The sequence below is a fragment of the Rhinolophus ferrumequinum genome, chromosome 17 (assembly GCF_004115265.2).
Source record: "Rhinolophus ferrumequinum isolate MPI-CBG mRhiFer1 chromosome 17, mRhiFer1_v1.p, whole genome shotgun sequence".
NCBI classification, from domain to species: Eukaryota; Metazoa; Chordata; class Mammalia; order Chiroptera; family Rhinolophidae; genus Rhinolophus; species Rhinolophus ferrumequinum.
In genome coordinates, this window is record NC_046300.1 from 17617231 (window position 1) to 17629566 (window position 12336).

Consider the following 12336-nt stretch of genomic DNA (forward strand, 5'->3'; position numbering starts at 1 on the left):
AACTGCATGTACAATTATGGGCTGTATTGATTTGCTCTAATAAAGAACCATATGAAACAGTAGTTGAATTTAATACAGTGACACTGATTTTCAGACTTCTGGCCCCCAGAATTGAAGAGAATATGACATTTGTGTTATTTTAAGTCACCAAGTTTGTGCTAATTTGTTACAGCAGCTATATGAAACTGACAGTCATGTTGAAAGAAACAGAATTGAGTTGTCCTTCAGTATAATGAACAGTTTTCCAAGATCATCCTACCTGCTTACAAATGGGAGACTTGAACTTCTTAAGGACCACTTTCATTAAGATCTGATATCACCATACTATCTTGAGAGCCTCAAGTTTTAACTTTTTGTAATCTGGAGCATAAATGTAAATAGACAAAGAAGGAGGACCTACACTTTCAGCTCTTTCTTAAGGACCATTACTTATTTAGGCATCTAGAACCCTGAGTTGCATCTAGTGATGCCCATGTCTGAAAAATGCTTCTGTGTTTAGTTATGTTACAAAGCCTGAGGCAAAGGAATACCATCCTGAGTTTATAAATAGTTTATATATCCTTTTATAAGTAAGTGCTTTTCAAATCCCTTTAGACAACACTCAATCCCAAATGAATCTAATTTCACACAAAAAAAGAATTTACACATATAAGTAACACCTCAAATCAAAAACTCAAAAACTCAGAATATAAATGGATATAAAACAAGAAGGTATGAAATGAGAGCTGACAGAACATAGAAGGGGAATTTAAAGAAAATTTTCAAAGAAATTCAGAAAAGAAGACTGAATTAAAATATCCAAGGTAAAAGATTTGACTGAAAAATATAATGAGAGATATTGAGGACAGAAATGAAAACAACAAAGAAAATGAATTGAAATAAGGATAGAGGTAAAAATAAAGAAAAAGTGACAGAAGTTAGGCAAAAAATGATCCATCATCCACACAACTGGAATTTCTAAAAAGGAAAACAAAACAAGGGAATAGAATAAATATTTAAAACTAAAATCCAAAAATATCTTCCAGAAAGAAAAGAAAATCTGAGTCAAAATTCTTGGGCCCACCATGTTCCTGGAAAAATTATTCTGTAATAATTCTTAGATATATCCTAGTAAAACTATTAAAACTTTAAAGGTAATAGGTCAAATATATGGTGATGAGGGCCCGGTGGCTCAGGTGGTTAGAGCTCCATGCTCCTAACTCCGAGGGCTGCCAGTTCAATTCCCACGTGGGCCAGTGGGCTCTCAACCACAAGGTTGCCAGTTCAATTCCTTGAGTCCCTCATGGGACGGTGGGCCGCGCCCCCTGCAACTAAGATTGAACACGGCACCTTGAGCTGAGCTGCCGCTGAGCTCCCAGATGGCTCAGTTGGAGTGCGTCCTTTCAACCACAAGGTTGCCAGTTCGACTCCCGCAAGGGATGGTGGGCTGCGCCCCCTGCAACTAGCAAGGGCAACTGGACCTGGAGCTGAGCTGCGCCCTCCCCAACTAAGACTGAAAAGACAACAACTTGAAGCTGAATGGCACCCTCCACAACTAAGTGATAGGACAACAACTTGACTTGGAAAAAAGTCCTGGAAGTACACACTGTTCCCCAATAAAGAACTGTTCCCCGTCCCCAATAAAAACAACAACAACGGCATTAGTCTTCTTGAGAACAATATATAAAACAAGCAAAAAAAAAATCTGAGCAAAAAAGAAATAAAAATGAAAATAGGAAAATAACAGAAAAATCAACAAATATCAAAAGCTGGCTCTTTGAAAAGGTCAAACCTCTAGCCAAGCTCTCCAAGAAATAGAGAGGCAAAAATTACAAACATCAGAAATAAAAGTGGAGAAATCTGACAGACAGTAACTCACTCAGCCAGGTGATCAAGGCCAGTATCAACATTGATAAATCATGTTGATACTGTGAACCCTTGAGATATGTGACGAAGTGGCACTTTACCCATGTGCTTTTCCTCATCAAAACCAATAACACGGGTCTAATCATGAGAAAAACATTGGAAAAATTCCAATAAAAGGGCACAAAATATTTGACCAGTATTTTTCAAAACTGTCAATGTCATCAAAAACAAAGGAAATCTGAGAACCTGTAACACCCAAGAGGAGCCTAAGGAGACATGAAAACTAAATGTAATGTGGCATCATGGATAAGATCTTGAAACAGAAAAAGACATCAGGTAAAACTTAAGGAAATCTGATCACATTATGAATTTTAAATAATAATAAATCAATACTGGTTCATTAATTGTTGCAAATGGTAGTACTAATGTAAATGTTAATATTAAGAGAAACTGGGTGTAGCTTACATGGGAACTCTGTACTACCATTTAAACTTTTCCGTAAACCTAAAACTGTTCTAAAAAATTGAGTCTATTAAAAAAACCGCTGGGAAGGAGGAAAGCTGCTCCAAATTAAAGGAGATGGAAAAGACTCAAAAAAATATTGCAATTTTGATCTTTGATGGAATCCGGGATTTACAAAAAAAAAAAACTAAAATAAACAATTCAGGGACAAATGGAGAGATTTGACAGTGAATTGAATATTAGGTAATATTATTATTAAATTTCTACAATTGTGATGGAGAAATTCTTTGCTCTTAGAATACATTTTGAAGTATTTAGGCATGAAATATGAAATATGCAACTTAACTTCATATGGGGTTAAGCAAGTAAGTAGATAGAAACAAATAAAACAAAATGTTAAGTCAAATGAAATAATCACTACCAAAGGCCACACCTCGTAAGACTGAATTTTGAGAAGACACAGACATTCAAATGATAGCACCCATGAACCTCTTAAAGAATCTGAAAGTATGTATATTTTGAAATGGTTAAACAGCCCAAGAACCATCAGACAGAAAATGTCTTTGCTACTTGTCAGCATTTGAAAATCATACTATTTGTCCTAAATTTTTCTTGAGGAAAAAATTGTTGCTGTGCACAAAAGTCCAAGCAGGTAGAGCTTTTTAATCTCAGCAGGGAAAGGTGAACATTTCTTAAAGACCAGATTTTCTCCATCCTTCCTGTAAACATCCGTCCTGTTTACCAGAACTGACTGGATAAAGGCTCTGTAAAGAGAGCAGTTATTCCTCTGGCTGATCCCCAGGGTCACATCTAATTGGAAGAAAAGCGTAGGTATGGAATTATTGACCATGGCTATAGCTGCTTTTCTGCTAAGAGCAGTATCAGCTTCTTTCACAATTTTGCAAAAGGGCAAGAACAGAGTATTCTTTAGCTGTGGCTAATCATCACGACAGGCAACATAAAACTGCAGTGGTGAGGTTTTAGATTGTGCTGCAAGAGGCAGCCTTAGTTGCTTTTCTCAGTGAAAGTTTGTATGGGTATATCTCAAACAGGTGTACTCCAACTTATATATTCTGTGGCATTGCATTGTACAAATGCCATCATCCACACAACTGGAGTTCCACTGTATTTTGTATAATCTATTTGTAGGAGCTCTATATATTAGGGAAATAAAACTTTTGTCCATGATCTAAGTTCTCAATAGGATTTTTTTTCCTGTTCTTTTGATTTTGCTTATGGTGGTATTTGCTATGAAGAAAGTAAAATTTTTATGTTGTCAAATGTATCGATCTAGATTTCATGTCATAGTTAAACAAGTCTTTTCCTTTCTGAGTTTCTAAAAATTATTCTCCCATATTTTCTTCTAGTGTGTTGATTTTGCTTTTTATCCTTTTCAACCTTTTTGGAGAAACAAACAAAATTTCCAGATAGTTGGAATTGATTTTGGGATAAGGTTTTTCAGATGGTTAAAGCCAATTCCCAACCATTAATTGAATAGTCCATTTTCCTTCACTGATTTGAGATGCCAGTTTTTATTGCATAATTAATAAATTTCAATAAACATATTTATGTTCCTATGTACCTCATTTTCTTCCCTTGCTCATCTATTCATTCAACAATGCACACTCTTTTAAATATTTAGGTTTTATGTTTTAATATCTTTTAACTTTTTGAAACTTTACTATTGCTCATTTACCATTCCATATTAATCTTAGAATCAGTTTGTCCAATTAAAAAATCCCGTTAGTATTTTTATTGGAATTACTCTAAATTTATTGGTTTAAGGTGAACAACCATTTTAATATTGGATGTAGTATCTTTTATGTTCAAAGTACTTTTGTGTTCATTTTTGCTTACATAGTTCTTTACACTTCTTGTTAGGTATTGCCTAGATATTTTACCTTTTTAAATCCTATTATAAATTGATCTTTTTCTTCCATTATATTTTTAGTCCTGTTTTTTGTAGAAAGTTATTGATTTATGAATATTCATGGTGTACGCTACCATGGTATTAAGTTTTTACTTCTTTCCCATGACATTTCCAGATATATTAGCATACGATCTATAAACAGTGATGATTTTAACCTCCTCCTTTCCATGTTTATATCTCTGTCACGCAGGGAGTCATGCGGGGTCTCTGGTCCCACTCCCCACATAAGAATGTAGGACATGGCAAGGCCAAAAAGGAACACCCACGGAGCCATAGATACGGGAGTCATACCACTACTTTCTCACTGGCGGCGGGGTTGGAGACACAGGAAGTAGGAGCCACACAATCCGCAACGTGCCGTCCACATTTCTGCCAACCAACCAACCTCACTTGCTAACTGCAATCCACCATGCTAACTGCAATCCACACTTGCTAGCTCAGCCACCATCTTCTTGCTAGCCCCCATTTTCTGCTAGCGTAGCCACGGCAGTTATATTAGTGGCCAATGGCTCACTGGTTACAGCTGACGGCCAACTAGCCACAGCTGATGGCCATCCAGTCACAGTTGATGGCCATTTACTACCTGAGCCAGCACATTGCCACGTGAGGCTGAGAGCCTGGAAACTGCTCTCTAGAGCTCTGTCCCCACAATCTCTAATCTCTTTTTCTGATCCAATTGTGCTGTCTAGTGCCTTCAAAAACCTATAAGTGATAAAGAGGAATGTGGCTATTCTGGTTAAAAAGTATGTCCATTAAGTTCTTTGACAATTATCCCTTCAAAAGATGGAGACTAATTCTCCTCTCCTTGAATGGAGGCTCGACTGAGTGGCTGAAGTCTTCTATGGAACAGAAATAAAGTGGAAGAGAGAGTGTGTGACTTAGGAGATCAAATTGTAAAAGGCACTGCAGCTTTCTCTCTCTCCCTCTCTCTCTCTGTCTCTCTCTCTCTCTACTCTGTGAGGTGCCAGTTGCCATATTTTGAAGAAACTCAAGCAGCCCTGTGGTATCAAATGTTGATACACTGAAGCTTCTGGTTAACATGCAAGTGAGCTTGGAAGTAGATCTTCCTGCCCCAGTTAAGCTTCCAAATAACTGCATCCCCAGCTGATATCTTGACTGTAACTTTGTGAGAAACCCTGAGCGAGAGCAATATAGCCAAACTGTTCCACCAAATATGTGTTGATGTCGTTTTATTTGTAGGAGTAGATTACGAATTAATGCACAAGAAACACACAATGAATTGTATCTATGGAGTCTAAAGAACCTGATCAGCTATCAAGATATCTAAATTTTATAGGGAAGTGCACAGATGGGCTGAGAAGAAGGTTCAGGAGCCTATCTAAAGTTTGGTCAAGCAAGGAATCTTTGTTATAAGAAACTAGCAGCTTCCATTTCCTGACTTTTGGGACACTTCCTTTAGGAACCCAGCTGCCACCCTGTGAGGAAGTCAAGACCACAGGGAAAGACCATGTGTAGCCATTCCAGCAGCCCCAACTGAGGTCACAGTCCACAACCAGCATCAAGTAATAAACACGTGAGTACTGCTGACCAATCGTAAATGAATCAGGTGGCTTTGGCTAAAAATAAATAAATAAATAAATAAATAAATAAATAAATAAATAAATAAATAAAAATTTATTCAAGGGTCTTAGGCTTTGCATACTGGAAACACAACTAGGCAATATCCAGAATGTTCCAAACAAGAAAATCATCTTACAGTAAAAAGAACGTTGAGACAAATAAATCCTGCATTCTTAGCTTCTGGATGGGTCCAAGATTATAATCCTCTAGATGCCAGGTAGTCTGGATAACGGATGCCAGGTGATCTGGATATGTCAACATTCTTTTCCCTAGCTCTTCAGGAGGTAATCAGGGGTTTATCTGGAGGTTTGATGTATATCCAGGTATTAAGGCATTATTGTAAAGTTCAAAAGTTTAAGTTCCCAGGCTAGTTAAAACAAGAACAGTCATTTCCTCATGCCTCAATCTACTTAATTTTAACAATTTAGCAGATTGACTATGGTGACTCCATATTATTTCTTCTGTATTCCTTAGTACAGAAGCCCTCCAGGTGACTTTAGCCCCAGCCATAGGACTGCACTCAGAGGAGAGGCCCTGAGTGAAAAAAATCACATAGCTAATGAATCCCAGAACCATGCTAGATAACATGACTGTAAGCTGTTACTGCGACTGAACCCATAGTTGAACTCAAGCTCGCCATAATGTTCCCAGCAATCAGCAGTTGAGGGAAGACCTTCCAGAACCCTTTCTCCGAGCGTTGATTGGCTTACACTCATGTCAATCAAGATTTTCTGCCCAATGAGCCTTTAAGTCACCAGATAGGGTGCCAGACTATTCGCTAAAACTCCCAACCACGTTCTCATCTGTAGTGTGAGCAAAATCCCTAGACTACCCACAAAGACCATAGAGGAGTAAAGCACCACGGGAAGTGGCGTTTAGGGACGCTTCCTCTAGTGCGGTCCAATGAACTTTTTCTTTTGGCAGCAAATTCAGTCCCCAAGAGGAAGAACATTTTGATTGGCTGTTTAATACAGGGACATAGAGACTCACGGGAACCTCGACCAAGTACTTGCCATTATTGTACAGGTCGCCTGTCAATCAGCTCACCTCTCTGGATGGGCGGAAATTGGCAGCCCTTTTGGCACCACCTCTTCCTGTGCCGGTGTGCTGGGAGACAGCAAGGCCGCAGGGGCTGGGAACCTGCCGCGTGGGCGGGGTCGCGCTGCGCGGCCTGGACAGTTCCTCCGCGGTGAAGCGCCGGGAGTGCCCCCAGCGCGGGGCCCTGCGGGGCGGGCGTCAGCTAGGGGCGAACTCGGGGGCGGGGCCGGGGCGGGGCTGCAGGAGGCGGAAGCGGCGAGTGAGCTCGAGCCGGAGCCTTGAAGCCAGCGTCCGGGTCGACCGAGCGGCGTCGTCGGGGTTGGCCGGGGCGGCGGGGCGCTAGAGCCTGGGCGGGCGGGCCGAAGGCCGGGGGTCCAAACCAAATATCGGGAGACGGGCGGGCTCACCCCGGCACGGTCGTCGGGGCGCGGTGAGCTCCCGCCCCCGCGCAGTCCTGGGGAGGATGCGGCCGGGGGCCCCGGGGTGGGGCGGGCGGCGGCTGCTGCAGCACTAGCGGCTCAGGGGGTGGGCGGCGGCGGCATGAGGCGCGGGGCCGACGCCCGCGGGAGGGAGGCGCTGCCGGCGGCCCTGCCGCTCCCGCTGCAGCTGCTCGCCGTGCCCTGCCCGCGGGGCCCCGGCCGCTTTCGTCCCGGCCTCCGGCCGGGCCGCCGCTGGTGACCACTCGCCGCGCCGCCGGAGGCTTCACCCGCGCCCTCCCCCAGGACGCTCCCGCGGAGCTCCGGCCCCTTCGCCCCGCTCGCGGAGGCCGCGCTGCGCGCCGGGCGACGGCGAGGCCGGAAGATGGCCTGGGTGCTCAAGATGGACGAGGTGATCGAGTCCGGGCTGGTGCACGACTTCGACGCCAGCCTTTCGGGCATCGGGCAGGAGCTGGGCGCCGGCGCCTACAGCATGAGGTACTGGACGCTTTGGGTCAGACGGGCAGGCGGAAGCCTCTGACCTCTTGGGAAACGCCTGCACGACCCTGGGCCCTTGCCAGGCGCAGCAGTGATCAGCTGTGCCCCGGCCTCCCCTGCCGCGTGGCCGTCGGGGCCATGGAGCCTCGTCGCTAATGCCCGCCCCAGTGATGGGTCTGGGAGGGTGGCCCTGCAAGCTTTGGCCCTGAAACCACACTTGAGGGCTTTATTTTTGATGTAAAAACGTCTGAATGTAAGGATGGCTTGGATTGGTGGGGGAAGGGGCTTCCTTTTCTTGCAAGTGATTTACAGGCCACTTAGAGCTGGAATACAGTGTACGAAATGGCAAGACTTGTGTTGGGAAAATAACTCTCCAAGGTTTTGGTATCTGTTCCAACTCTGTTCTACATTCTAGTCTTTTCTATTTGCAATTTTTAATCAGTTGATACTGCAATAGTAATTATATGTGAAAATAATCACGGTAGAGAAGCACGTTAACTTTTTTTTTCCCTCAAAGTGAAAATTTTCATTTTGGGGACTATCCTCTTAGGCTGTTTCCTTTTGAAGAAGGCTTTAAGATGCAGTGATTTCACCACAAACAATAGTGTTTAGTCTCTACTGTCTGTACCAGCAGCCATTCATTTTTTTAATTTCGAGAAGTTGAAACAGATTTGAGTTTAGCCTCTGTCCTTTACCCGAAGAATATTGTTTTTTAACTCCTATCAGTTTGGCAGCTCTTTATTTTTATTTCTTAGCTTTATTGAAATATAGTTTATATTCTGTAACTTCACCCGATCAATGTATAAAATTTGATGTTTTGGCAGCTTTTCATTGATGGGAATTAAGTGAAATTTTCCAAATACGTCCTTTGATACCTGACGTCTTTGAAGTGCTGTCCAGTTTCCCAGGAGCTTCCCATACATCTCACTGTAGCTTTAGGAGAGGACAGGGAGCATCAATGTCCTAAAGAAGAAAGACTTCTGGGTCAGAGCAGGCCTGGGATGGCGGGGGCTGCTCTCTGAAGTATTCAGCATTGAAACCTTAAGGGGAAACTCTGGGCTATAAAGAATTCTCAGAAAGGTGGAGGTGTTTCTTAGGGTGAGGAAGTGCTGGAGGGAGAGCTTTCACTCACCAGTCTCTGACCCTGGCTCACCAGTCTCTGACCCTGATTCGGTCTGTACCAATCTCCCTGAACTTGGCACTCCTCTCTGCCGTTGTGTAACTTGAAACTTGAGGGTTCTGGATGAGGTGGCTTATTTTCTGGAACAACCGTCTCAGTTGTTGAGGAAACTGAGCTACTGAAAAGTCATAGGGTCGACCCAGATGGGAATACTGGACGCGACATGGTGATTTCCTTGTGAAAAGACAGGCCACAAGGGCCATGCTGTTCCTTGAGACCCTGGACTTCCAGTTAAGGAATAAGGGCACATGGAGCCAAGTCAGTGTGTCTCTACAGTTGCTTCTCAATCCTCAGTTATGGCAAAATGAAAGTTTGCTACTGTGAACTTTGCTTATCGAGGGTTATTTTGAGCTTTTAGTTTTTTTCCTAGTTTTATTTGTTTTAGTTATTTGGCCAACTAATGCACTTTCGATTATGTGCAAAGGAAATACATCCTTTGCACATATGGAAAGGCATTATGTGAAAAGGAAATAAAATCTTGATATTAAACCTTTCCCCTGACTGTGTTCTTAAAGTAATGCCTGACATCCTTGTAATTCTGTGTCTTTTGCAACACTTCATGGGGAAACTTTTTCCACTGAATGTTTTTGGTTACTGGTTATATAGTATGTGTCACTTAATCTAAATTTTCAAGTATCTTTGAAGGCAAATACCATTTTTGTCTATTCGTGTACTTTTGGTATCAGTTTACTCCTCAACATTTGTTCCTCAAAAACTAAGGAGCCCATGAGAGTACCTGCCTCATGCAAATTTAAGACCCTTTACTTCGAATTCAAACTTAGGAAATTCCAAAATTGATTTCATAAGGAGAAAGCCTGAAAAATGCTTTAGGCTGTTGCTGGCCTTTGATTGCACTTGTACTTCCCGGCCTGGACCTGGAGCTCTGGGAGGGCTGGTGTAAAATGGGAAGTAAGGCTATTGATGCTTGTCTTCTCTTTCATTTGTTCTCTCAAGTTGAAGAAATAAACTTGAAGCGCTAAATTTGAAATTACTTGAAAAGCGACTTCTTGATAAAAATTTATAGGCAGCTTTGCTTTTTTCTTTCAAAATGAAGTATGCTTACTGTACTTGCTTTTTGGAGGGATTAAAACGAGGGATTTTAAAGACTTCCTTTAGGAAATGGTTTCTTAGCTTTTGGGGTGGCAATCTTGAAAGAAAGAGATGGTTTCTCTCAATAATAGTCTGACTTAATATATTTGCAGTAAGTGATGTAGGCTGATAGTATTGGGGTATGTGGAGGCTGATTTTTGATACTACCTTTGCTTCCCTTTTTTTTCTTTCCCTGGTTCCTCATTTTGTGTGTTTGTGCGTTTTCTATGTGTACTGCTATACCACATTTGTACATGAGGTAGGAGCTGCTGGAGATTCTAAATGAGGCAGGGCATAAATGTTTTTTAAAATCTTAGTTACAAAGCAGGATTCTAGAGATGGATGAAGAGATAGACCCGTCTTTATAAGCAAGTAAGCGTACGCTCATAGATGTTAAAGTGATTGGCCCAAGTGGCCTGTCAGTGACACTACCATTCCAAATGAAGGCTGAGTTTTCCTACTCACTGAATGTAGGCTGAAACCCATTGTAACTTGAAATCTGGGTCATGCGTGTTTTGTGAAATAATGAGCAGATAACTAAATAACTTTAAAAAGTAAAACTCATTAAAACTTCTGCAAGATCTTTTGGGCCACCTGGTAATTTTCTTTTCCATCTTACTGTTCGCATGAAATTTATAATCTGTAGCAAGTTAATTTTCAGGATTTAAAAAGTAATGCAACTTCTTTAGATTACACATAAAAACTATGATATTAAATTATTATCTTACAAACGACATTGGTCTGAGCCCTGTTAAACTTCACTGTGGTATAAGTCTGTTTTGAAATAAAAGTTATACTTTATATATTCTGAGGTGGGGAGATTCATCCATAGTTTACAAATAATTTGCTAAATCAAAACTGCTTTGAGGTGAAGACAAATTTCCTATACTGAGTGATAGGTTAAAATGGCAGTTTATAGGCCTTGTGAGGTAATGGCAAAATTTCAGCTTTGATCAGTGTTAAGTTAGTAAAAGATTACTAAGGATATGGTTTATTTTATGGCTATTAATAGCAGATGATTTTCTTTTGGTCTCATGCTAAAACAGAATGTCCTTGAGTAGATAACATGTCTTAGAAGTATAGAAAAATTTAGGGTCAGTGAAATTTGATTTCAAAGTTAGAAGCTTTCTGGATTTAATCTTGGCTGAAGTATAGGGAAGAATTTACTAAATTCCTGATCAAAAATCATAATTGATTTCAGATTATAGTGTTCATACTGGTTTTTAAATTTATTACTTTAAAGCAGTATTTGGCAAACCTTTTCTGTAAAAAGCCAGACAGCAAATATTTAAGGCTTTGCAGGCCAGAGGGTCTCTGTCACTTTTTGTTTGTTTACAACTCTTTTAAAAATGTAAAAACCATTCACATGGTTGTATAAAAACAAGCTGGCTGAATTTGGCCCTTGGATTTGCCTACCCCTGCTCTAAAGGACAGACTCTAATAATAGGCTTTGATTGCCTTGGAAAAAGATTTGCTGACTATTGAAATTTATATTCAAGGAGTAACTTACATAGACTCAGAACTCTCAACTAATTTACATACTTTCTCTTGTTTGTCCATAGATTTTATTGTGTTCAATTTTAAAAGTTAGAGTGTCCCCTCCCCCCACTAAAAGTAACATTCAATACAGTTTATATCCTTCAGTCATGGCTGTTTGAAACTTGGCAGTTTATTGATTATGGTCTCATAAACTTGATATGTTTCATCACGGTGACTGACACCTGTCAGTTTGCCAAGACATACTTAAACATTTGCTATTGGTGGTAATACCATCTGATGCCTCATCTTTGCTTTAGGTTCTATGGGTAAATTTAAAAAGAAGCTGTGTAATTATTTTGCTTGCTTTGGGACATATCATAATAGATATGAAATAGTTCTGTGTTGAACCTTGGTGGTAGTCTTTTTTTTTTTAATTTTCCAAGTTTTTTTGAATATTGTGAAATTGTCCTGATATCAACTATAACAAAACTAGTTTTTTTATTAATTTATTCATGTATTGGCAGTTGAATTTTCTAACTTAAAAAAAAACTTTAAATAATTTTAGGTTTACAAGTTACAAAGATAGTCTAGCAAGTTGACAAACCCTTCACCCAGCTTCTCCTACTTCCATAACCAGAGTACAATTTTAAAGCTGGCTTGGTGCAGTACTGTTATATGAAGTACAAAATTCATTTGGATTTCACGGTTTTTCATCCATTGTCCTTCTAATCCAGGTTTCAGTCTAGGATGCCTTATTGTATTTAGTTTTTGTCTTCTTCAGTGGCAATTCCTTAGTCTTTCCTTCTCTTTTATGACTG

At 40.7% G+C, this 12336-nt stretch overlaps 1 protein-coding gene across 4 annotated transcripts in view; it reads left to right on the forward strand.

The window, feature by feature from the left end:
• The first annotated feature begins 7109 nt into the window (after positions 1–7109).
• Positions 7110–12336, forward strand: part of UBP1 (upstream binding protein 1) — a 52707-nt gene continuing 47480 nt past the window's right edge. For 2 of the 4 annotated variants that reach the window (XR_004425457.1, XM_033132471.1), the window contains exon 1: positions 7484–7770. Coding sequence is in view for 3 of the 4 variants with exons in the window: in XM_033132471.1 (XP_032988362.1) it covers positions 7658–7770 (113 nt within the window). In the remaining variant the exon portion in view is untranslated. Of the gene's footprint in view, positions 7771–12336 lie in introns of all 4 variants that reach the window. The other 2 variants (XM_033132469.1, XM_033132470.1) reach the window with 2 other exon arrangements.